The 27,589-nt window shown below is 36.0% G+C and overlaps 1 protein-coding gene across 15 annotated transcripts; it reads left to right on the top strand.

Annotated features, from left to right (window-relative positions):
- The first annotated feature begins 3,134 nt into the window (after positions 1–3,134).
- SLC35B3 (solute carrier family 35 member B3) lies at positions 3,135–25,645 on the top strand. 15 transcript variants are annotated; one of them, XM_003827530.5, is made up of 11 exons: positions 3,158–3,355; positions 4,267–4,312; positions 8,578–8,871; positions 10,701–10,822; positions 16,138–16,292; positions 17,923–18,030; positions 19,065–19,162; positions 21,244–21,336; positions 21,745–21,856; positions 23,743–23,812; positions 25,014–25,645. In XM_003827530.5, the coding sequence occupies exons 2-11, from the start codon at positions 4,310–4,312 to the stop codon at positions 25,162–25,164; spliced, it is 1,206 nt and encodes a 401-aa protein (XP_003827578.1). In that variant the 5' UTR covers positions 3,158–3,355; positions 4,267–4,309; the 3' UTR covers positions 25,165–25,645. The 15 variants fall into 15 exon arrangements, with proteins under 15 accessions (XP_063461211.1, XP_034817310.1, XP_008951126.1 ...); XM_003827532.5 differs by having other exon boundaries at positions 3,168–3,259; XM_008952879.5 differs by having other exon boundaries at positions 3,264–3,489.
- The last annotated feature ends 1,944 nt before the right edge of the window (positions 25,646–27,589 follow it).

Here is a 27,589-nt window from a genome sequence, read left to right as displayed (position 1 = left end):
AGGAAGTCAATCAATCATGTGTTTGTAACTCTGTTATATAATGGTACTGGCAGAGGCACCATGAACAAGACCAGTCATATCAAGGGAAGTGTCAGTTCCGTAAGTACAAACCACGGCTCTCTCCAGGAAGGAAGGACTTTTGTGTAATTGCTCTCCTTATGGAATTTACCATCAATCTTTGCTGCTGATGGGCTGGACATCCAAAGAGGCAGTAGTCATATCGGCTTTAGTAAGAAAGAGCCTTAATTGTTGGGCCATGCACGTGTCCTCCCCTTAATATCACTAAGAAAGTCCTTGTTGTCATCTGACTGCAAAGTGACCCACTTCCAGAGTTCTGAGGAGCTGCATTCTAGACTTTCTTCTTACATCAAATTTCTTAGATTGGTTTCCCTCAAAACCTGAGACAACTACTTATGTGGGGACAGGTAATTTGGGATGTGATCCTAGTGAGAAACAATGAGAGAATGGAAGGGAGAATATAGACATAATACAAGAATGTGTTGCTGAAGTTGCTGTTGTGAGAAACCAGAACCCAATTTCACTGGGACTTTTTGAAAAACACACAGAATGGCCTACAAAACTATCTTGCTCAAGTGTAAGAAGCAAGAGCATTTATCCATCAGTGACTGTCACCCCTTGGTTGAAGGGCCCCAGATGTGTTGACTTACCAGCACTTCAAAGCTGTGCAGGACAGGAGCTGAGAGAGCTACTGCTGGAATGTGTGAAGTCCGAAGAACCTCAGGGAAGAAAGCAAAGAGGCCTGGTAAATGTGGGAGAGGAGAAGCTGTCAGGGAGAAGAATGTGGAAGATTGCATGAAACTGCCCCCCACAACCAAGTCAGAAATGAGAGGTGATGCTCAGAAGATGTGAATCAAGACACCAAAGGTTTCTGATACTACAGAATTATTAATTTCTTAAAAATTTAAAACCAATTCATAGGACCAGGCGCAGTGGCTCACGCTTATAATCCTAGCACTTTGGGAGGCTGAGGTGGGTGGATCACTTGGGGTCAGGAGTTCGAGACCAGCCTGGCCAATAAGGTGAAACCCCATCTCTACTAAAAATACAAAAATTAGCTGGGCATGGTGACAGGCGCCTATAATCCCAGCTACTTGGGAGGCTGAGACAGGAGAATGGCTTGAACCCAGGAGGCAGAGGTTGCAGTGAGCTGAGATGTGCCACTGCACTCCAGCCTGAGCGACAGAGTGAGCCTCTGCCTCAATCAGTCAATCAGCCAATAAAAAACAATTCATAGCTGCAAGTCTTTAATTTTGTTTACCACGTGGTTATCACAGGAGTAAATGGGAAGTATTGTAAGAGAGTCGATATTTATTAAACACCTACTCTATAATAAGTACTACTCCAGATAGTCTCTCCTACATTTCACATTTGACATGTAAAAATATTTCACTGACATGGTAGTCAGAGAAGAGCCAGGTGACATTTGAGCAGTGACTGGAAAAAAATGAGGAAGCAAGCTCTGTGGACATCTGAGAGGGCAGTGTTCCATGCAGAAGGAACAACAGCGACAAAGCACTGATGCTTGCTGTGCTTGGGGGCAATTAGAAAAGCTCTGAAGTGTAGCTTGGATGTGATCCATCAAGAATAAGTTCAGTCTTAAAAGTCAGGGTAAGAATTTTGAACTTTAATCTGAGTAAAATGGTAAACCGCTAAAAGGTTCTGCACAGAGGAGTGGCATATTCAGGTTCTAATGGGATCACTCTAGCTGCTGAATGCAACTATGTAGAGAAATAAAGGGAATGCAGAAAGCTATGCTCACGGCTACTGCAACTGTCCAGGCATGAGCAGATGGTACCTTGTAACACCTCTTGTACCTTAAGTTGTTTTATACTGCCATTTACTTTCTCATGGAAACCCCTAATTTCTTCAGGACAGGGAGCTCATACGCATAGTTTATGATATGAGCTATACATATGCCCATTTAATAGATACTTGATAAATAACCACCATATAAATGGCTAACAGTAGTACTAAATTCACATTATACAGTGACGATATGGCATCACTGAAAGGTTTTGTCATTTACTATCTCTTTAGGAAATTTAAGTTCTCTAAGCCTTAATTCCAACATTCCTAAGTGTTGCTAACACCAGCCTAACAACGGTGGCAAGTATTAAACGAAAATGTCTACCCAGACCTTTTTTCTCACCACCAAAGTAGGTGCCTTGCTTTCTTACAAACCCTCAATCCCAATACAAGACACAAATGCTACCCTTTCTGAAGAGTGCCTGTAAAATTTTAAAAGTTGTCCAGAACTGACTGGATTCTAACATACATATTAATCCAACTCATCCCTTTCTGGTATTCAAGGCATGCTTTCAAAAATTGTCCATCTTCGTTACAGTAATATTTTCCTTAATTATTCTCTGAAAACAGCTCATCCCCAAACCGTCTTGGTTTTTACGTTATTACATCTCAGTGGTGATGGATGAGGCCCTAAACGCGGGCAAAACCTTTTACAAAAGTTTTGATGGCTGGTCCTCAAGCTTTGAGATTTACCTTCCAAGAATTAAGCAGCACCATCGAAACAATGCTGGCAACATTTTTATGAGGTTGCAAGGACCACGGTTGCTGCAGCTACAGGATGAGTTACAACGTCAGAAGCAACCCCAGCGTTACTTCAGCCCATCTTCACCGGAGAAGCCCGTATGAATCAGGCAAAAACATAAAAACAGGTTCTGTGACTTTGCCGTATCTCATTTAGATCAAGTAGCAAGCAGAAGGAAGACAAGGATTTTAAAATCTGGCTCCAACATTCTCCACTTGGTCGCGTTCTCAAATCTCAGCCCAAGGCCGCTGACGTAAAGTCGCCTCTCTCGTGGGCACCACGGGCTCGGGGGTAGCCGGCAGCTGAAACCCGAGGGGCTTCAGAGGCTTGGAGGCCAGGAGCAGGCAGAGCGCCGATGGGATAATGAGATTCTCCAGCAGATCGGCGCTCACCGACCTACTCCATTTCAGTGGGTAGAGGTAAAGGCTGAAAGGCGACCCTCGCACCGCCGGGCCCACCTTGGCAGTGCCGGCCTAGCGTCTCTACCCCATAGAGCATGCGCGGGAGGTAACGGCCCGCCCGCCAACGGCGGCACAGGCCTGTCGGGAAGCGGGGCCACGCGTCTGCGCACGCGCGCAGGGACACATAGGCGGAAGTGGCCTGCGGGCGCCGGAGTTGAGAGTGCTTTCCGGGGAGGCGACCGCCGCGGTGGAAAGTGCAGGAGTGGGCGAGGAGGAGGAGGAAGAGGAGGTGATGGCGACGGACCAGGGGAGGGGGAGATGCTCCGTCTAGCTCAGAGGCCACGCAGGCTGCCGTCACCCTTCCGGGTGACATACCGGCCTTGGGGTACGCGTGCCTTCGGGGCCTTTCCTGTGTTTGGGACCCAGATCTCCTCTCCTCCAGAAAACCTTGACACTGCCCATCTTCCTCATCCAGAAGGAGCGTTCGAGGAATGGATGAGGTCGGGATGGAAGAAACGGGTGATTCCCTTTTTTTAAAGAGCGGAAACCGGCCGGGCCGTTTCCAGGGAGGAGCATCTGTTCCTCCTCGCCCGTTTTTCGCCCTCGGGCTGGCGAGAACTCCCTCAGGTCCCAATCCTTGGACTCGCAGGGGTGAGGTGACCTCAAGGGGTCTTTTACGCTGTTCTCGGGGTCTCTGGAGAACTGTCAGCCACCTGCATACCTCTAGACTGTATTTACAGTTAACTGTTTCCTCGTTCCGTGTTTATTAAATAGGGGCACTCCAAGGTACTCTTTTCTCCATTTGGCTTGCAGTAGAATGTGATTGTTCTGGCTGGGCTATTAAGTTTATGGCATAAACTTCCACTAGAAGTTCTGCAAGTTTCCTCCAGTCTTTGCAACTGAATTATCTCTCCCGTCTTTTTATTATTTAAGGAATATTGAAAGTAAAAGATGGAATGATTTGGTGCGCTAACAGAATCTTAAGTGTTGAGTATCTGCATTTTTTCTACATTAGGATATCAGAAGCCTAGAATTGTTTTTTGATTAAACGTTTTTCTAAGTGAATTGAGATAGTTTGGAACTTGGAAGAGAGGCAGCATTTCAAAATAATTTAGACAGCGTTATTTTTACTTAATTACTTAATATATAAAGTCCTAGTGTTAACTTTTTCTCTTGAAAAAAAAAAGAATAGTCTTCAAACATTAGCACAGGGTTTCTCCACCTTTGTGTAATGATGTGTGTACAAAGAAATGAGATGGAACTTTGTTTTTTCTGTTTTATAATCGTACACCATAGGCCATGATTGATTCCGGAGCGCAGTTAATCAAGGCATAATGGCATGGTAAGATTCTTTTATTTGTAACGTTGAGTGTGGCAAAGTATAGTTAAAATCACGTTTTTTCAGGTTAATGACACCGTAATGACTTTTTTTTCATATTCTACCTTTTTTTGGTGTGGGACTTTTGTCCTTCAGGTCGGAAAACTCAAAAATAAACTGAAATAATTGTGACTTCAATAGGTCATTGTAACTCAACATTATCACTAATTTTAATTTTTAAATATACATTGTATGCCGGAAATGCTACCTTTTTATTCCATTTTAGCAGTTGAAGTTGAATATCTGTGTTGAATTTAGGAAGAGGCCTCAGGCAATTATACACACCTGTGATTTTTTAAATATATATATATTTTAGTTTCACTGATTACTGTGAGCTTCAAAAGCAAAGCACAATGTTGATCATTTAGTCTGAAAACTAATTTTAATTCCATGCTTCATTTTTGCTCCTTGCATCACAAGGAGTTTGGCCCATTTTTTTTTTTTTTAGATGATGGTTAGTATCAGTCATTAATGTTTGAAGTGGAAGGGATATGGCAGACATTCCCCAATGATCACAGTTATTAGGTATCAGAAGTCTTTATCAGTCACACTTTCTCACCAGTGATGTTCTTATTAATAAAACAGCATTCTAAATGCAAGGCTTTGGTGGGCAAGTTTTATGAGACTGATGCCTCAGGCAGAGGAAACAAATTTATTTTCATGTTCATTTCAGATGTTTTGTGGGGAGTTTCAGTAGCAATGTCGGTATTTTGGCATACATGTAGAAAAGACAGTGCTAGAGAGATTTCATTCTGCACATATGGCCTAGATCTGCAGCACATAAAGTTGCCAAGAAGTGTATTAGAAGTGGTAAAGTGTTGGAAAGGAGCTGAATAACGTTGATTAAATAAATGGTGCTTGCTAAACTGCGGTAGAGTCCTTCATTTAATCTTACATTTTTGTTATGTGCCAGAACATCATAGGAAGATATCTCCTGCCTTAAGGATTTCATAGGCTTTTAGGAGAAACAAGCATAAAAACGAAAAAGCTATACCATTATAATTTAGGAATTTGAAAAATATGTATAATATGATTGAGTCCAGGACATCAACTCGTTTTTAACTTCGAGGCCTTATTCATGGATGCAGCATGATCAGACTTCACGTTGAGCCATGTGACAGATAGGTCAGAAAGGGAAGAATTGATTATAAACAGTCTAGTAATCTAGGCAAGAGAAAATGGCTGCCTGATGGAGTAGGGTCCGAAACAGATATTAGATATAGTTATAGATGTAGAGTTAACAGGAATCTTGGCAAAATATAGAATGTGAGGAAAAGGAAAGATTCTTAAGATGACTCCCAGATTTTTAGCTTGTGTTTCATACTAGGTACTGTTAAGTGAGATTGGGAATATAGGAACAAACAGTAGATTTGTTTTGAGGGGAAAATAATCAGCTTTGGCCATTTTAAATATGAAGTGCCAGCAGAGCTTATGAGTAGAGGTATCAAAGAAGCATTTAGACGTAGAGCTCTGGATCTCAGGAGAGAAGGCAGCGTTGGAAATTCAGGTCTGTATTTCCAGCTGCACATCAAAGGGGTGAGTCAGCTTGAGCACACCATATCACCCTAGCAATATTTCTAAAAAGTTGAAGGATGACAGCTAACACACTTATGGACTGTCATATGCCAGGCAATTTTACATTTATTTCATATAGTCCTAACCAAAATCCTGTGATAGGCACATTTTTAACTCCTCCCACTTTTGAAGGTACAGAACCTAAAGCTCAGAAAAGTTAAACGATTTGCCCAAGGCTCCTCAGCTAATAAGTAGTAAAGCCAGATCTTGAACTCATATCTGTCAAAATTCCAAAGCATGGGGAAAGCATTATGCTATACTGCTTTCTTATACTATTACCTATAATTGTATTGAGTCATTACAATATGCTTGGCAGTTTACTAAATTACAAACATCTCAGAAGAAGGTGACTTTGGGAAAGCGTGACCTTCTGGAGAAATGTTTTGATGCCAATAAAAGCAGGAAAGAAAGATATTTTCTAGAAGTTTTATTTATTCTGTATGTATGTGTAAATATGTAAGCATTATTTGTAAATTTTCCCCACTCTTTTTCTATAAGATTTTCAGTTTTGCTCATAAAGTTTGCCAGTACCACCATCCATTTCAAAAATCGTATCCAAGCAGAAGGTGAGTGATTGCAAGCTGAAGTTTGAGGGTATCAAGAGGAAGGATCAGTTTATTTGGTTCATCTGAATATCAGGTCAGAGTATATGCCAGGTACCAAGGACACAGAGACAAATAAGATTTGAATCTTGCCTTTCAAGTTCTCTTTTCTAATAACTGGGGGGATTAGTGATGGTGTCACAAAGGAGGGGATATTAAAGCTGAACTTCCAAACCTGACCTTGAGAAAGAAGACCTCAGGCTGAAAGGACATCATGAACAGAAGGCAGCGGTGTTTTAAAGTCCCTGGTGTATTTCAGGAATGAAACATGGGTGGTTTAGGGCTTTATTGAGAGTGGAGGGAGAGCAAACTTAGAAACCTATGTAAGGCCGGGTTTATTTGAATGGTGCACTATATCCATGCTCACACATAGAAAAGAGTAAATTGTTAAGGTTTTCGTCTCTTCTACATTCAAGCACAGGTTTGACCAAATATTTAGGAGAGATAATTTAAAGCATGGTTTTAAAAGAAAGTCACATCTCAAAGATACCCTGCAAGATTACATAAAAAGTCTTACAAATGACAGTGATTGAAACATAATGTGGGAAGCAAGAACAAAGGAAAGCGAAGAATAGACAAAAGGAACACAGTAAACTTCATGAAACAACTTTTCTATTTAGAAATATGGCAGGTGCCCTATAAAATGTTGTGGTGGCTGCATATTTTTAGTTACAAGTGGTATTCAGATCCTTGACCCCTCCTTTAATTCCTAAGGATGACCTGGTTAACCTCTGTAAATCAGCAAACTAGAAGTGATCATGAAGAGGCGACTCTAATTTTGGCCATTTTAAGCCATCTTGTAACAGTTTAAAAAAACATTACCAAAGGAAAACTCACTGTCAAAATTATTCTTATTTCTCTTCGTGCCACAGAGTTTAAATTTTTGTTCCCACTGGAATTAAAAACAGATGAGTCGTTTCTAAGAAAATAACTTTTTCTTTTACATAGGTTTGTTCTATACTTTGTCATAATTCTTCAGTCTTTCCTCAGTCTTTACATGGAGTTCATTTTTTCAGTTTATATAAATCCAAAGAGAAATTGATGGCTTCATAATTTTTTTTTAGACTGACAAAAAAATGACATGTTTTCTCCAGCCTTTTACATCCCAGAAGAATGTAAATTAAATTAAAATGATTTGTTCCAGAGGAAGAAAACATTTTTTAACCTAAGAGATGCTACTGCTGAAGCATATTGTGCTTTCTGTAGTCTCTGATAAATCTAGCTTTTTAAGGACCTTAGGTTTGGGGTTTCTTTGTTTTGTTTTGTTTTTTTCATTTATTTTCTAGAGACAGGGTCTGGCTCTGTCGCCCAGGCTGGAGTGCAGGGGTGCAATCATAGATTACTGCAGCCTCAAACTCCTGGACTCAAGTGATCATCCTGCCTCAGCCTCCCAAGTAGCTAGGACTACAGGCATGCACCACCATGTCCAGCTAATTATTTTATTTTATTTTATTTTATTTTATTTTATTTTATTTTATTTTATTATTTTATTTGGTAGAGAGACAGTCTTGCTATGTTGCCCAGGCTGGTCTTGAACTCCTGGTCTCAAGCAACCTCTCTGCTTCAGCCTCCCAAAATGTTGGGATTACAGGCATGAGCCACCACACCTGGCCTTCATTTTTTTAGTTTATTTTGTAAATGTCATTAGCAAATATATCTTAGAATTGTCTTAGTATTTAAAGGAGAATTACTTATTTTTTACTCCTCTACAAGTGAAGATTGACTTTAATGTTGAGAATGTTATGCATCAACTATATATAGACACAAAGACATGTTTAGTTCTTTGATGAAATACTAGCTTTTGTTGCTGTGGAAATAAGTACGGTTTATATTCAGTTTAATGATGTACTAATCTTTATCAGCTGTAGACAAATTGTTTAAAGATTGCAGGCATATTGTTTTTGGTGATTTGGAACCTAGAATACAGGAATTAATATACTAATATCCAGAGAGAAGCAGACATTTGTATAACTTTAAAGTATGATTTGGAATATTATTTGGAGGATTAAACTTTATCATGTAAATGTTTTAATTGCTTATTTCCTTCTCTAGGACTTGACACAGCAAGCAAAAGACATACAGAACATAACAGTCCAGGAAACCAACAAAAATAACTCTGAAAGCATTGAATGCAGCAAAATAACAATGGATCTCAAGTTCAACAATTCCAGGAAATATATTTCTATCACTGTGCCATCCAAAACCCAAACAATGTCACCACACATCAAGTCAGTTGACTACGTTGTGGTACTTGGCATGAATCTCAGCAAGTTTAACAAACTTACTCAGTTTTTCATATGTGTTGCTGGAGTTTTTGTATTTTACCTAATTTATGGGTATTTACAGGTAAAAAAGTTATATGTTTGTAATATGTTAATTATTTATAATAATTGCAGTCAGTATGGGCATTTACTAGTTTTGCCCAAGATAGTCACTTAGGGGATACTGGCTGATTCATAAATTTGAATTTTTTAGTATAGAGTAGAAAAGAGCTTCTTAAAACAGAAAACAGATCAAAATTCAAGAGTTAAATAATTTAAGTGGGGAGGAGGCATATGTAGAGACTATCTTGAAAAATTTTCATTATGAAAATTAAGTTTTAAATATTTAACAAAATGTAGGTAATAATTGCAACCATGTGTTTCCAAGAGAAAGCAATGATTCACGTATTGATTGGTATCTTGGAACATTATTGAATGATAGTGCAGTTTACTTGATTCTTGGAGCTCAATAATAAAAGATCATTTTTGCAAAAATGTATCAGGATATTTTATGGTTTTCTAAAGGTATCTCTTTAATCCTATAATATTTGAATTCTTTCTTCTTTAAACACCTCTTATATTCTCATTCTTACTGGTTTTGTCTTCTAACTTTGCCAGAATCTTACTGTTCTGTGATTTTTTGCTGGCACAAAACATTTCTGATACTGCAACAATTTGTCTCATATTTACATTATATTTGGAAAAGTTATATACCTCTGGCTAGGAGCAGATTTCTGACCTTCAAAGACATGGGCTGGATGGGTGAGGATCCAGGCTAGTGAAAACAGGATGTTGGAATGGGTTCTAATTTTATGAATGGTCATTTAATTAGTGGATATTTTCCCATAACTTGAGAAAGCCTTTGTAATTCAAGGAAAGGAAAATGATGTATTTTCTTAAAACACAGATATTTCCAGTATTCTTTAGTACTAAAAAGTTAAGTGAATTTAAAAATTGTTGTATTCTTTTTCATTGTCCTGTAGAGATGATCATCAAGGGAAATGTAAGTGAACATGGAATTGTGACTGTTTTTTAGTTAGCTTGCAAGAATGCTATGAACAATATTAATGTAAAACAAAAATGAATTAAAAATTTTAATATTTATAATAACTGATATTCCACTAGTAGGTGATATAAAACTTGAGATGCCACAATGAAGAACAATTAAAAATAGAGATTAGAATTTCTTGTTGAGAAACATTTTAGAAACATTTTTTTCTTCAGCATACCACTGTTACCAAATAGCTTGGGAACAGAGTTAGCCATTGCAATGGAAAATGAATTTGAAATTCACCCTGTAAGTGTCATTAAATAAATTTTCTCTAATTAATAATATTTTAGTTTATAATTGGTTTATGCAAAGTTTTTTAAATTACACAAACCCCTGCTAATTGTATTTATAACTTAACCACTTTGATTTTGTAAAAACTGACATTGCTACTATTACTTATAATTACATATCAAAATAGTTCAGAGAAAATGGTTGGGGTTTGGTAATGAAGTGTTTTTTATAGATGTATGCATATTCATACATACACTTCATTTATTCAATTTGATTTATTGATCAATTTGACTTATTCAATTAAAATTAAACCAGATAACTATTAGAATAACTCTTAGTGACTTGTTAAGAATGGCTTATTAATAACTGATATAAATATTGCTTTATAATATAACATGTTTAGGCAAATTAACCATTTCCTCTAAAAGAAGAAGGTTTATATCATCTATGGCACAAGAATTTCAAAAAATAACATTACCAATATGAAAGAGCTTCTAACCTCTCTAATTTACATTTTGTTGTTGTTGGAGGTGGGGCTTGGTTTCTTTAAAAATGTTGTGTTTCTAAGAATTTATTTTTAGGAAATTAGTGTGCTGCCTTGGACTTAACAGTGTTCATGTGTCTTTTGACAGGAATTAATATTTTCAGTGGAGGGTTTTAAGTCCTATGGCTGGTACCTTACTTTAGTGCAGTTTGCCTTTTACTCCATATTTGGCCTAATAGAACTTCAGCTTATTCAGGACAAAAGGAGGAGGTATGTGGTTTGTTTTTATTTTTTGATATTTCACTTATATTAGTTGAATTTTTTTGGCATACTGAATATGCATGAAATTTATACTTCTATTAACAAAACGTGATAGGCACGAACTCTTAGTGTAACTAACTTAATACTAAATACATTTTATTCATTTATACACTGAAAAAAATAAAGTCTTAAATGCAGTATTACAAAATAAAAAAATATTAGCTTTAGGCTCAACTTAGTGTTATATGTTCTTAAAACATGATAAAAAACACAATGTACATACTTCATTTGTATAAATTCTGCTGAAATAGGTGCAGTTACTGATTTGTAGTACAACTAACATCACAGTGGTGAAATGAAATATCAGTACAGGTTGAGCATCCTAATCCAAAAATCCTAAATCCAGAAATGCTCCAAAATTAGAAAAGTTTTGAGTGCCAATGTGACACAAGTGGAAACTTCCAAACATAAGTACTTAACACAAATTTTGTTTTGTGCACAAAATGATATAAAATGTGCACCATGACCAGCTCTGGGACAGCTGGGATGCAGGGCACCAAGTTCTTAAGCTGCACACAGCATAGTGACCTTGGGCGCAGCCCACAAAACCTTTCTTTCCTCCTAGGCTTCCTGGCCTGTGATGGGAGTGGCTGCCATGAAGACCCATGACATGCTCTAGAGACATTTTCCCCATTGTCTTGGGGATTAACATTCAGATCCTTGTTAGGCAAATTTCTGCACCCAGCTTGAATTTCTCCTCAAAAAATGGGTTTTTCTTTTCTACTGCATCGTCAGGTTGCAAGTTTTCTGAACCTTTTTCCTCTGTTTCCGATTTAAAATGGAATGCTTTCAACAGCACCCAATTACCTTTTGAAGGCTTTGCTGCTTAGAAATTTCTTTCACCAGATACACTAAATCATCTCAAAGTTCCACAGATCTCTAGGGCAGGGGCAAAATGCCACCAGTCTCTTTGCTAAAACATAACAAGAGTCACCTTTGCTCTATCTCCCAACAAGTTCCTCATGTCCATCTGAGACCACCTCAGTCTGAACCTTATTGTTCATATCACTATCAGCTTTTTTGCCAAAGCCATTCAACAAGTCTCTAGGTGGTTCCAAACTGTCCTACATTTTCCTGTCTTCTTCTGAGCCCTCCAAACTCTTCCAGCCTCTGCCTGATACCCAGTTCCAAAGTTGCTTCCACATTTTTGGGTCTCATTTCAGCAGCACCTCACTCCTGGTACCAATTTACTGTTATTAGTCCGTTTTCATGCTGCTGATAAAGACATACCTGAGACTGGGAAGAAAAAGAAGTTTAATTGAACTTACAGTTCCACATGGCTTGGGAGGCCTCAGAATCATGGCAGGAGTCAAAAGTCACTTCTTACATGGTTGTGGCAAGAGAAAATGAGGAAGATGCAAAAGCAGAAACCCCTGATAAAACCATCAGATCTTGTGAGACTTATTCACTACCATGAGAACAATATGGGGGAAACCACCCCCATGATTCAAATTACCTCCCACTGGGTCCCTCCCACAACAGATGAAAATTATGGGAGTACAATTCAAGATGAGATTTGAGTGGTGACACAGAGCCAAACCGTATCAAAAATGTTCTATAAAATTACCTTCAGGTTATGTGTATAATGTATATATGAAACATAAATAAATCTCATATTAAGACCTGTGTCCCATTCCCCAAGATACCTTACTATGCAGATGCAAATATTCCAAAACCTGAAAAAAATCGAAATTTGAAACACTCTGGTCGCCAGCATTTTGGATGAGGGATACCAAGTCTGTATCTGTTGTTATTCTGCTTTTTTAGAATGTGAAGTTATATTTTGTGGGATATGCCCCAGCTAACATTGCCATATGATGTCCGATAGCTGAGGTTGCCTTCTTAAGCATTAGAGAAACAAATCTCATTCCTTTTCATCAAGACCAAATGTGCTTGTTTGACAATATCATTTCAGGTAGCAACCATCTAGATTTGAGAAATATCTTGATATATCTTTAATGGCATCTAGAACAATATGCAATAAAACTTAGTCTCTGATTATAAACAGAAAGTGGTTAGGAATTTGAATATAAAATGTTCTTGGTTAATGTAAGAAGTGTGCTCCTTCTGTCGTACCCTAATGTGTGTATATATCGTGTATCTATTGGGCAGTTTAAATGTAATAACGACTGTAGTACTGACATACCTTGATACAAATGTTTAATCCTTTAGTGAAGATTTCAAAAATTGTGCAGCTTTTTTTTAAATCATAAAATGGTGTTGAAGTTTGTATCAAGGTAACTACAGTTTTACATATTTAAATCTATATTACAGGTTTCTTCATGGGTCTAATTTTGCCTCTCAGCCTGTCTTTATTGCCAATAAATTATTGTAGCAATTGTAAAAATATTTGAACCTTAGAATATCATCTTCATTATTTTTATGTTCTATCATGATTCTCCATGATAGAATCATGGAAGCAAGCTGATGAAATCCAACTTCCTCATTTTACCAATGAGAAAACAAAGACCTAGAGGAGTACTGGGAATAGCCATAGGTGATAGAATAGGATGTAATTAAATATATCTGTCAAGACTAATATATAAGGAAGCTTGATGATGATTTACTACTTATTACAAACTACTGGGCCTTCTAAGGTAAGATTGCTTCTAAGGTAAAAGACACTAATACTATCTTTGTAGGTGAAAAATGATACAATGATGATGCATGTTCTGTTACATTTCAGAAAGAAACACCTCCCTATCAGCTACCCCGATGAGAGGGGAGGGGGCCTCAAGCCATGTTTATCCCAACTTTTAAATCACGTGACCATAACATATTTTAAAATAAAATAATTTGTACTTGATTTAAATATAAGTGAAATAATTTGGGAGAATAATTTATGTATTTATAATAAATGTAATTATGAATTGAAACCTTTCTGAATTTATTTCTGCAAATACACCCATATCTGAATTTATTTAATGGTACTGCTACTCGTTAGACCTTTAATTAGCTAAACTCTTTGCTGTTGTTATTTTTTTCTTCTTCCTACATTTATGTGAATACCGACATACTGGAATAAGTACATCAATACTCGTTGAGAATTTGGAGTTAGAAACATGGGTTTGGGTCTTGGCACTTGGGTCTTATTACATCTGTCAAGACCTCAGAGAAGTTTCTATAATACTCTAAATTTTATCTTGAGGCTCATATCTGGTAATGCGTGCTAAAGTACATCATAAACTGTAATATCCTAAATATACTGCTTATTATTTTTCATCAAAGAATACCTTGTAACATTATTATTAAATAGTATAAGTTTCTAATTAAGGAGAGTGCTCAGATTTGTCTTGAAGAGGTTTTTAAAGTTAAAATTTTCTCCCCGGCCAGGTGCAGTGGCTCACGCCTGTAATCCTAGCACTTTGGGAGGCCGAGGCAGGTTGATCACCTGAGGTTAGGAGTTCGAGACCAGCCTGGCCAACATGGTGAAACCCCGTCTCTACTAAAAATATAAAATTAGCTGGGCATGGTGGCGGGCCCTTGTAATCCTAGCTACTCAGGAGGTCAGGAGGCTGAGGCAGGAGAATGGTTTGAACCTGGGAGGCGGAGGTTGCAGTGAGCCAAGATGGTGCCACTGCACTCCAGCCTGGGCAAAAAGAGCGAGACTCCGTCTCAAAAAAAAATTTTTCTCCCCATTTCTAAGGAAGCAAGCAATTGACATATTAAATAAAATAGAAATAGTATCCTGGAGGCAAGCTGATCAAATCTAATTTCTTCATTATACCAATGAGAAAACAAAGACCTAGAGGACTGCTCAGAATTTTTTGAGCTCCTTTTGGAACTACTTTTGGATTTAGTTCCCCTGTCAGGCTGGTTTTCTTTCTACCTGTACTGTGCTACTTTTCTACTCATTCCTTGTAATTCTTCTGACTTGAATTTTTATTTTCTGCCAATGATTTGCCATTTATCTTTGAGAAAATCTGACCACCTTGACTTGTATCATTTTACCTGGCGAAGTGGTGCTCCACCATCACTGATGATATCCCAATGAGGGTCAAACCCCATGGATGGCATGAACGCGTTTACACTGATGCATATGGGCATGCCAAGTTGTTTCCACATGGATTTTCATGGTTAACTACTATATTAGTAGTTAAGTAGAAAAAAACCCCTCAGAATCGAATGTAAATGATGCATTTTAATTGACTTTTTCCAGTAAATTATTTTACCTTATATCTAACCATATATAAGATGAGAAATTTTGTTGCCTTGATTTCAATGTGAACACAAATTCTAAAATGGAAATTACATCTAACTCTCCAGCATTATCAGTATGAATAGTGCCTGATTGTGTCTGTGTTCGTCATACCAGCAGACAAGATTATTAGTTTAGACCATTAAATGTCTAGTCAAAGTGAGCATATGCTCACAGTAATGGCTCAAAATTCTGAAGATGCTAAATTAAGAATCTCCTTTAGGAACTTTAGATAGAGCCAAAGTTAAAAGACTTGAAATCATGAGGAGAGAGTCAGATACCTCATCTTAAAAGTTGATTATTATAACATAGAATATAGAGAGATGATCTATAAGATATTATAATAAAAATTACATCTAGGGTTTTAAATCACATGAACTTTTCCTAGAGAAAATCTTGGGTTATTTTAGCAGAATGGATAGATGTATTTTTCCTAATGCTAGATGGAAACATTAGGAAACAGAACAACAATTCAAGAGTTAAAAATTAGTTTTAAAATGTTAAGGTACCTTTTACCATTATGGAGGCCAACATTAGCTGGGCATGGTGGCGCACACCTGTAGTCCCAGCTACTCAGGAGGCTGAGGCAAAAGAATTTCTTGAACCCGTGAGGCAGAGGTTGCACTTAGCTGAGATCATGCCACTGCACTCCAGCCTAGGCAACAGAGCGAGACCTTATCTCAAGCAAACAACAACAAAAGAAGCTCTTTTTCTCTAACTTAAGATGGTTAAGATGGTTTTTATTTGTGGCTAGAACTGCTGTTAAAAAAAAAAAAAAAAAAAACCTTTTGTCAACATTTATACCTTCAGTAAAAATGTAAACTCTTTTTTACATAATTGAGTGGCCTCGTTTATGATTGACTAAATAAAGGTAAATTGTTATTTTTATAAACTTTTTTATACAAGAGCATTACAGTTTTTAAATAGTGATTTTTTTACTGATATTTCCAGAAATAGTAACCAGAAATTAGAAAAGTAATTAGACATTTACACATTGTGAACACATTATCTTTTAGTAGTATGAATTGGGTCCCAAAATGAAGGTTTTAAAAATTGTCTTTTACAGAATACCAGGAAAAACCTACATGATAATAGCTTTTCTAACTGTGGGTACTATGGGGTTATCAAACACTTCCTTGGGCTACCTGAATTACCCTACCCAAGTCATCTTCAAGTGCTGCAAATTGATTCCTGTTATGCTAGGAGGAGTTTTTATTCAAGGTATAGTAATGATATGTTTTTATACTATTTAAAACTAATAGGCTATGTTATGGCATCTAGCATTAGGAAAAACATTAAACTTCCATTACATTTTCAATGAGCATTCTAGATATTGTAACAATTCTGAATTATGTCTTACCAAAATAAGGTATTCTAAAAACACTGATGGCCAGGCACAGTGGCTCACGCCTGTAATCCCAGCACTGTGGGATGCCAAGGTGGGCAGATCACAAGGTCAGGAGTTCGAGACCAGCCTGGCCAATATGGTGAAACCCTGTCTCTACTAAAAATACAAAAATTAGCCAGGCATGGTGGTGTATCCATGTAGTCCCAGCTACTCGGGAAGCTGAGGCAGAATTGCTTGAACCCAGGAGGCAGAGGTTGCAGTGAGCCGAGGTCACACCACTGCACTCCAGCCTGGGCGACAGAGCGAGACTCCATCTCAAAACAAACAAACAAAAAAACACTTATATGCCTTAGTTTCTGAAGTCAGTAATTTGGACTTAAGGAAAAGAAAAGATAATACTTTGTTTTTATTATTTTATTTTGGAATCTACCACATTTCCAGCAATACTATATTTACGTATTAAAGGTCTAGTTCAAAAGTACGTGGAAAGGTCCCTTTTTTCAGTTCCTTCATTCTTCTACTCTCCAGGGGTCTACCCTTCACTTCCATTGTGCATGGGCAGTTCTCATATTGAAGTAAAGTTTAATCTGAGCAGAACTGCGTTTTTACCAACCTGCTGGCTTTAGTGATGTTTAGAGCCCCAGCTAAGTGACAAGTTTTGTGGAAATACGAGTAAAAGAGGAGGCAGTGATAGCAACAAACAGTGGAAGTAGCTTCTGTTGTTCACATTAATTGTCACGAGGAATATTCGTGTTTTAATAGTCGGGTGTTTCTATATCACTGAAGTTCTTATACAGCCTGATATCATTTATGCATTAGATACCATCCCAGAATAAGCCTTTAAAAATGAAAGTGTTGTCAACTACTTCACGTATCATTTCAGGATAACTTCATATAGGAAAAAATAATTGACCTCAATCCCTATTAAAAATCACATTTATTGTCCCAACTGACTAGGCATATATAATATTGTCGTTATAAACCTTACAAAAAAGTCATACTACATTTTATTTTTAAAATAATGATATATGAAAATAATTTAATTTTCACCTGCCTGGAAGTTATCACATTATGATATTTGCAAACTTAAACAGTTATGTAACCAGAATCATTACTCTGGTTACTTCGTAAATTTACAAACTACAAGAAAATGCATAACCTTTTATTATGCACAAAGTAAAACAGGAACTAAATTTCCAGGAAATTTTTAAAATGTGTGTGGATGTGCATTATTCTTGCTGTCAGTTTTTGCCAAAGTATGTATTTTAGTGTCACTATTATACCAGATAAAGTAGCTCTCGTTTCTAACTTACAGGGACATATTGCTGCCCATTGGTAGTTTTCAGAAGCCCTCTTGTGACTGTCTTCTGCCTTGACCTAAGTGTTCACGTTTTTGGCATTGGATATAAAAAAACAAATCCGTGTTCTACTTAACACATAGAGCAAATATAAAGCTGGGTGGGTATTTGCATAATGAAGTGGACTTACGTTTGTTTTATACAGGAAAGCGTTATAATGTTGCAGATGTGTCTGCTGCCATATGTATGAGCCTTGGCCTGATATGGTTTACCCTCGCTGACAGCACGATTGCACCAAATTTCAACCTGACGGGTAAGTAATTTATTTATATTCCTAGCTTTTATAGGCTTTTTAGTTTAGAATACGAATTTCAAATATTTTGTAAGCATTTTAAATGATAGTGTGACAGCTGCAATTTTCATATCTAACATAAAGCTTTTGGACTTTCCATATAAGATGTAGTGAAAATATCACAGCTCTGTAGATAAAACAATTTGTTTGTTTTTTAGTGTGCATGCATTTTGATGCTTCTCAGGAATGAAGTGTTGACTCAGATTTGTTTATGTCAGTTGTACCTTTATTATAATTATGTCGTAACTCAGTATTAAGTTATTCAAAAATGAATATGAACAAATAATTGTTTTTGTGAAAACTGAGTTAACTGACACAACTTGATTGACAAGCAATAAAATCACTATTGAATGAGGTGTGGGTAAAACCACTGTGAATATTGGAGGGAAGCTCATAAACATATGAAAGGATTCTGTACTCTGCAGGGCACTTTTAAACAAAAACACCTTGGAAATCATGGAAAATGTGTGGTGAGTGTGTTTATACAAAGGAGAAAATATGGAATTCTATTCAGGACCCATGCTCAAAGAAAAAGGCCCTGACAGCAGCGTGCACGTTTATGTGATTTAAATTAAACATTTTAGTAATAATAGGGTTTTTCAAAAATGACTTTTCTCTTCATCTTTTTTTTTTAATTAACTGAATAGCCACCAATCCCAATAGATAGATATCCTAAGAGTTTCTTCTACACTTTCAGAACTAGTGGAACTATTAGACTAGTAGAATATTTATGGAACTGTTATTTAATACGCTATTGAAATGTGAAATGTGATATGTACAGAACTCAGTTTATTAGTATATCTTTTTTAATATCATCACATATGTACTTGTTACAACCGATTGTGAATAAGAATATTCTGGATTACCGAACAAATGTAGTTGAAGATCTGCTTTTGTTTTTTAGACCAATGAAATTTCTGATAAAGCTTGATTATAGTTCATATGTTTAAATAAGGAGGGTTTTTTTGTTTGTTTTTTTTAATACCTTCTTGAAGGTGTGGTGCTTATTTCCCTGGCACTATGTGCAGATGCCGTCATTGGAAATGTTCAAGAGAAAGCTATGAAACTTCATAATGCTTCTAATTCTGAAATGGTAAATACTCTAGTGTTTTTTCTTCAAATTAGACAGATTTAAAAAATGGTGATACACATAATTTGATGAAATAATTATTATAACTAGCATTGCATTTTTAAACTCATTTTTACAAAAGTAATACATTCAAACATTATAGGAAGGTAAAAACTAAAACTACAACTAGCAGTGCTAACCGCTTGTTGCATAGTTGACAAATTTTTTCCTCATTGATTTAGTTTTTTATGTATTAAAATAAAATCTTTTGTTATGTCCTTTCTCTCATCTCTTTCTAGTGGGTAGTATTTTTCCATGTAGAAGTTTGTAATTTTTATATGGCCCAATTTGTCTTTTCCTTGCTGGCTTCTGGCTAAGTATCATGGTTGAAAAGAGCGTTCCTAACCCTGAGATTTAGAACATTTCATCCCTGTTGCCTACTAGTTTTGTGATTTCCTTTTTTATTAAGCCCTTGATCCAATCTAAAACTTTTTTAAAAGAACTTTTCTTTCAAATGACTACCATTTTTTCTAATATCATTTATTGAATAATCCACTTTCAGCTCATTTTAAATGCCCTCTTTATCATATCACACTCCTGTGTGGCATTCAGAATTGTATTTGAATTTATTTTTGCAATAGTACATATAATGACAGCAGCTTTATCATACATTTATTATCTGTTAGGACTAGCTACCATTGTTCCTTTTCTTTTGCAGAATATTACTACCAGTAGTTATTCTGGGGTGTTTATATTCCCAAATAAACTAAAAATTCCATTGGTATTGTGATTGGTATGGCATTGAATTATAAATTAATTTAGGGAGAATGGCATCTTGATTATTTCAGTCCAAGAATAAGGTATGACTTTTCTTTTACTCAAGTGGTCTTTTTTTCAATGTCCATTAGAGTTTAAAGTTTTCTTCATGTAAATCCACCACATTTCTTATTAAAGGTATTGTTAATAATAACTTATTAAAGTTATTTCATCTTTTTGTGGTTATTGCAAATAATACCTTTCTGTATCTCTTGTAACTGTTTTTTTTTTTTGGCAAGTAGTGTCTTTTTGTATATCTTGTAACTGGTTTTTATATAGGAAAATTATGTTTGTGTGTGTGTGTGTGTGTGTTTACATTAATTTTATAACCAACCACCTTGCTGGACAGAAAGAGCATACTGAATTAAGGATAGACAGGACTATTCTTTCCTGTTATTTTCTTGACATAGAATGGGGCGACTTAGGTAGTCTCTAATAACACAGGAACTTGATTAAGAATTTTCTTCATCATAATCACTACTCATTGTAGATAAGGTAAGGATGGGCACAGAGAGAATTGAGGGAGTGTAGGTTGTTAGAAAGTTAATATAATGCAGTGTTTATGATGGTAGGCTCTGGAATAAGATAGCTCAGTTCATATCCTGGCTTTACTAGCACTCATTTGGGGAAAATTACTTAATATCTCTAAGTTATAGTTTCTTCATCTGGAAATTGGATTATGATAACTAAGAATACCCATATCTAGGGTGGTTGTGAGAAGTAAATGGAATAATCCGTACCGAGCTTCAACACAGTACCTGACACACAGCAGATATTTAGGTTTGCTGCTGCTGCTGCTGCTGCTGATTCTGTTTATGAAAAGCATAGTAAATTGGGATTAAAAGTTTGGTTGGAAAATAGAGAAGTTAAGCAGTAGATATGCCATATGCTGCTTATTTTCATTATATTTTAATGTATTTTAGAAACTTAATTTTTTTATGTTTTATAAGTATCTTTAAAGCTTTTTGTTTTGTTTCATTTATTTTTTTTAGAACTCTAATATGAAAATCTGATTTGATTTCAATAATTAAGCCTAGAAAGAAATGAATATGTAAGCATATATGAAAGGATTAATATTACTAGGTGTTATTTTGTACATAAAATGAGGCATAGACTTATAAAACATTAGAATCAAATATCATTTCTGGAAATTTAGGCCATATTGAAATGATAATGTTTCTTTTAAAATGTTTGTTCTGCAAACCTAATTGAGCCATAGAGTTAAAACCCTTAATCTTCCATTTTCAGTTTCATAGTACTTTTTTCTGCTTTATTTTTATCTGCTCTAGGTATTGTATTCGTATTCAATTGGTTTTGTATACATTTTACTGGGATTGACATGCACTAGTGGATTAGGCCCTGCAGTAACATTTTGTGCAAAGGTAAACACTAATCACATTTAAAAAAAAAAATCTTCTGTTAAATAATTTTCTCTAAATTTCTAATTTCCCTTGTTCAAAAGAGGCTATCATAGATATAATGATACCTCCTTTAATATAACATGCCAATCAGAAATTAATTTCAGAAATGAAATGACTGATATTTAAATTTATTCTATCCTCGCTATACCCTATGAGTTGATTTTTAAGCTGTTCATAATGTAGGAAAGTTGAGGATCTGTAATTTCAACATTTTTTTTCATTAAATCAAAATAAGAATCTTTGCTTGACTGCATTGTCAAACAACTTATTATTGCTCAAGAAGTTGATTAACATCTGTAGTTTTATTTTATTTGTAATACCTCAGAGTTTGTTTTACATTTTTCTAACAGGCTTTTTTATTTTTTGCAGAATCCAGTTCGGACCTATGGTTATGCGTTCCTTTTTTCCCTCACTGGATATTTTGGAATCTCCTTTGTTCTGGCTTTGATTAAAATTTTTGGTGCACTTATTGCTGTAACAGGTAGGAGGGATTTACTTGCTTTCATTATAAAATAAGCATTTACATTTTCTCTGATGCTCTTTTTCAAAACATAAGGGCAACATCTCTATATTAAAAAGAAAATTATCATATTTCACCAATTTATTCTTTGGCTTATGTAAAGAAAATGTTGCTTGATCTTAGTTTCTTATTTTGATGGTTTAATTTTAAAATCAAACATATACATTTATCAGAACAGTAACCCTTAAACGCATTAAAAGAACTTTCTATAAAATTATGATGAGATGACGACCTCCAAAGAAAGTACTGCCTTTATATGCTTTTAACCTGTAACTGAAACTTTCAGTTTTGTTGCATTTCAAGTATGAGAGGTACACTTTAAATAAGCTTTTTAGGCCTTTCATTTGTACATTTTCTAGGACATCAACCAGATTAGCTTCCCTCTTCACCAATAAGCACTATGCACCTGCTGTGTGCAGGGTCTTTGCTTGGCCCTGTAGAAAAATCAGTTGTATTTGTTCTGCTTTGGAGGAGTGTACAGCCTAGTGAGGGGAACAGATGAGTCAATGTGCCACCTGTGTCATCTGCCAAAACTCTAAGGCACAGCTTTTGCCTTAGAGGTGCAGGCAGGAGTTTTCCTCTCTCACGTAAAAGAAAGCCAGAGCTGGCAATAATCATAGCTAATGCATACATAGCCCTAGTATGTACCAGACACCATTATTTTAATCTCACAGCAGTCCTATAAATTAGGCACTATGATTATTCCATTTTACAGATGGATAAACTGAGGCACAGGGAGGTTAAGTGACTTGTCTCATAGTCAACCAGAGCCAGGTTCCAGTGATGGCAGTCTGGCTGCACACCTGTGCTCTTCACCATACATTATACTGCCTCTAAGCTGGTATGGTGACTCCATGGTCATGAGAAACCCACGTTCTTTCTGTCTGCTCTGCCATCTTCATCCTCATGCTATGAAGTGGGATGGAGTAAGAGAAGATGAAAATCCTAAAAGCCATACTCTGAGAAACAGCACTTCTGCTCACATTTCACCATAGCCTAGACACGTGACCACACCTAGTAGCAGGAGAAGAGGGAACATATACCCAACTCAAAATAGGGGTCCTTTTACTATAGAAAGAAAAAAACAGACATTGGGAATCTGACTCTGGCACGTTTCCAGAACACTTTCTTCCTTTGGAATTCATTCATTCATGCATAAATTACTAAGTGCCAGGAACTGTAGAGTCTTGGAATATACAGATGAATAAGGCAAGAAACTAAGTAAAGCACATAGTCAAGTGGGAAGATGGCAACCGATAGTGCAGTGAGGAGGAAAGTACTGTCATGGAGATCTATGCAGATCTCCCCACTCTGCCTGGGACAGAAGGGAGGAAGGCTTCCAGCGTTACGGCAGACTTCAAAGTGTAGTACTTCAAAGGACAGGGAAAAGTTAATACAGTTGTGTAAAGAAGATTGTAATGGTTACTCATAGTCTTATCCAGAGATGACCCCTATTAAGATATGAGTATATCCTTTAGATTACTGTTTCTAAAGAATAACCCCTGCCTCTAGCTAATCATAGCTTCCATAGGAAAGCCTTTCTCTAAGACTTAAACTGTGGCTTCATAATACCATAGCCTCCATCAAGTGCTTACTACAGTTGTACTTTAACATTTAACTGTATTAATTATTTAATGTCTGTTTCCCTACAAGACTAAACTCCATAGTAACAGGGAACAGTGATTTTTGTGCGTGTGTTTGGTTGGTTGGTTTCTACTTTCCATTGTTACCTTGGCACCTCAACAGATTCTGGCATATAGTCAGGTCTAAATATTTGCTGAATAAGTGATTTCTAAAATATCGTCAAGATAATAGGCACATTCTAAACTAATTTTTTGCTCCTACAGTGACAACAGGAAGAAAAGCAATGACCATTGTACTTTCGTTTATATTCTTTGCTAAACCATTCACGTTTCAGTAAGTACTTCTTAATTAAACAATTTTTCTCAGTTTTTAGATACTGTGTTTCACATTTCCTCTTAATCTTAATTTCAACTTTTCTACTTTTTCTTTTTTGTAGTAAGTGTATTTATTTTTATATAAATTAATGGGTTTTTTTTCCTGTTATGCTTTATAAAGAAACCTTTTCATCTTGATCTCTTAACTATCAGTGTGTCTTCTGCTATTTTGGAAATGTTGGTAATTTATTATTTTGAATTTATCATTTTGTATACTTAAATTGCCTAACCAGAGTCCAGTGCAAATGTGACCTGTTTCCATTATGAGTGAATATGAGTGATGTGTACGTTGTTGAGATTAAGGGATTCCCCTTTGCCCTACTGCAAATATATAAATTATGTATTTACGTCACATGCTTTAAAAAAATACTAGTTTATTTGATGCCTGTTTCCACAAAGGATTTAAGGTAGAGAAGTATTCTGTAAGTTATATCCTAAAGACTTTAAACTAAGCTTTTATTTTGTGTGTGTGTGAAAGTGTTTACTATCATATTTACTGTCTTTACTATTTGTTTGACATTAGCACCATTTAAACTTATATTGGTCAGGATGGTGAAGTTTCAAACCCAGAACTTAACAATCTATAAGTTTGGAGTGAAACATAAAATTAATTTCCATCAATGTATTACAGATTATTATTTGTCTATAAACTAGTTTTTCTTTCTGTATCTACTAGGTATAATACATAATAGTGTTACGTCATACATAAATATAATGGTTCCCCTACTTTCTCAGGGATGTTTCTTTTTTTATTCCTTTATATTCTACCCAACTGAGACAACGAGTTGGACAGCTGAGTTTAATTACCAAAATGGCCTTTGGTAGATATACATGTCCAATGCTTTAAGTGTACTCTTACGACTTTTGGTAGGGGACTGTACTTTGAATATACTGTTATCCCCAAAGTTCAAATGAACTATGTCATATAAAATTTTATAAAATATCTTTCTTTATATCTACTCAATGCATTATTAAAAGATACAGAATTCTATCAAATCTCATCTAAGAATACTATTTTTATTTTAATGCTATTATTGTAGGCTTCTAATAGAATTTTACTTCACTGAAGAATTATTATGGACATATTACCAAATTCTGTGGTTAACAGTAAATTGTTATTTTGCTAATTTTAATTTTTTTTCCTTATTTCTTTCTCTTAGGTATGTATGGTCTGGTTTGTTAGTTGTCCTTGGTATATTTCTCAATGTTTACAGCAAAAATATGGATAAAATAAGACTACCATCACTGTATGATTTGATAAACAAATCAGTGGAAGCAAGAAAGTCAAGGACGCTGGCACAAACTGTATAGACAGTGATTGTCCTATTTAAAATAGAATTTTAAGGGAACAGTCATCAATTAATTAACTTTCCAAAGGGACTGATAAAAACCAAAGGATCTGGAGGCATTGCTATCCCGTTTGTGGACCGATTTCATATGAAGTTGTTTTGCGGTGTCAGCCTTTTCTTCAGAGCATTTGTTTGACTGACTTCCAAAGCAATCAAGAGAGCCACGTCTAGCAGACTTTACAATAAAATGTCAATATGAAAGACTGTAATTCCTAGCAGTTTATTGAGAATTTCACTGGAAATGGACCATGTGTTGCAAGACTAATTGGCTATAATTATATCCTATCAAAGAAATCGATACGTAATAGCAGATTGTTTTATATTCATTCCATTTTGATGGTGTTATTTAAATTGATTCTCTGTTATAAGAGTAAACTGATGAGTTGAAGTCTGGAGAGAATAACATTCATTATAAATAAAATTATTCTGTGATCTTTTTTCAAGATGTGTTAATAGAATTTTGTTATAAAGAGAGAAATGGAAGTTGGAGTAAGGCTTAACATGAACTTTAAAACTTGAGTTTTCTCTGATTTAAAATTATTCTTTAGAGCAGGAGCTCCCAACCACCCAGGCCGTGGACTGGTACCAGTCCGTGGCCTGTTAGGAACCAGACCATGCAACAAGAGGTGAGAGGCTGACAAGTGAGCATTACCATCTGAGCTCCACTTCCTGTCAGATCAGCAGCAGCATTAGATTCTCATAGGAGCGGGAACCCTGTTATGAACCGCATATGCAAGGGGTTTGGGTTGTACACTCCTTTTGAGAATCTAATGCCTGATGATCTGAAGTGGAACAGTTTCATAGTTTTATCCTGAAACCATCCCCTGTCCCAGTCCATGGAAAAATTGTCTTCCACGAAACTAGTCCCTACTGCCAAAAGGGTTGGGGACCACTGATTTAGAGAAGACATGCTTTAAGTTTTATGTAGAATATAGGCAAGGTAGTAAAAACAGACATCATTCTGCATCATGTAAGTATGTGTAGTAAGAAAAATTTGCTACAGTTTGCCCGAGTAATCCCAAAGGAATCATGATTGGATTTTTTTTAATTGAAGAAAAAGTAATTGATGTCTCAAAATTATAATAAAATAATTATAAAATTATCCTAGTTTTTTCCATAAAAGTAAGATTTAATTTGGAAGTTTGAGGACAAAATAGGATAAATTTAAGAAACACAAGTAGAGTTAGCAAATTTGGACAATATTTTCCGCCTTAGCACATTCAGGCTGCTATATAAAATACCATAAGTGGGTAGCTCATAAACAATGGAAATTTATTTCCCACAGTTCTGATGTCTGGAAGTCCAAGATGGAGGTGCTGGCAGATTTGGTGAGAGCCTGCTTTGTGGTTCACAGAAGGAGCCTTCTCATTATGTCCTTATATGATGAAGGGCCAAACAAGCTCCCTTGGGTGCTAATCCCATTTTCAAGGACTCTGCCCTCATGACCTTATCACCTCCCAAAAGGCCCCACCACTTAATACAATCACTTTGGGAGTTAGGATTTCAACATATGAATCTCAGGGGGACACAAACATTCAGACCACAGGAATGTTGCATGCATAGTTTTGAGTCTAAATTCAAAGATTTGGGCACTTATTTTTAGCAGTGATTTTTAGAATTGCTTCTATTGTATTTTTTAAAAATTCTGTTATTCTTCGTTTTCAATATAAATAATACTGGTTTAAAAAGCTTAGTGCTCTTGGGGACACTGTTTATATTTTGTGAGTATAATATACTTGGAATAGTTAATCTCATTCTTAAAATTCCATTGTATTCTGATGGCTATTTAACCTGTTATGTGCATATGCAGGTACAACAGAGCCTGTATCATGGAGGGGTCCAGCATGAGGAATTCGGACTGGTTTCCATTTGCCCATTTGCTAAAATACAGCTGTTGTTTTTTCCCAAGTGGTAATCATTTAAAATTTTTCCTGGCTTAAGATAGACGGGATCTTAATGCATACTTCATTATGCTGCCTTAAACTTTTAAGAAGAAAAGGATTTGTACTTGAAAGAAAAACTTGTCAACTTTCTCAAATCTTTGATAAAATATAAATTTGACTTATCAAAGCCTTATTTTGCCTCTACACTTTCCTAATATTTTACCTCTGTCTCCCTATTACCAACATCATTCCACCCTCCAATTTTAAACAATTCAGCACTGTTTAAAAATCACTAGTTGCCAGTCGTACCCTTTAAACTCCATTTCTTTTGTCATTTGCCATTAGATGGAAGTAAACTTTACCTCACTTATTTGTAATGAATAGTCTGAAATATGGAATGATTTCCGTAGTAAAGAAATCAACATTTGAAAGTATACTGAGAATGGAGGCCTTGTGAATGGGATTAGCGCCTTTATAAAATAGACCCCAGAGAGCTCTCTTGCC

Source organism: Pan paniscus, chromosome 5 (assembly GCF_029289425.2).
Source record: "Pan paniscus chromosome 5, NHGRI_mPanPan1-v2.0_pri, whole genome shotgun sequence".
NCBI lineage: Eukaryota > Metazoa > Chordata > Mammalia > Primates > Hominidae > Pan > Pan paniscus.
Note: the sequence above shows the minus strand (reverse complement) of the source record. Positions and strands in the feature narration are given on the sequence as shown.

Coding starts and splice junctions, on each gene's coding strand:
- SLC35B3 (XM_008952878.5), top strand. Junction 8,872..10,700: donor TAATTTATGGGTATTTACAG/GTAAAAAAGTTA, acceptor GTCTTTTGACAG/GAATTAATATTTTCAGTGGA. Junction 19,163..21,243: donor ATGCTTCTAATTCTGAAATG/GTAAATACTCTA, acceptor TATCTGCTCTAG/GTATTGTATTCGTATTCAAT.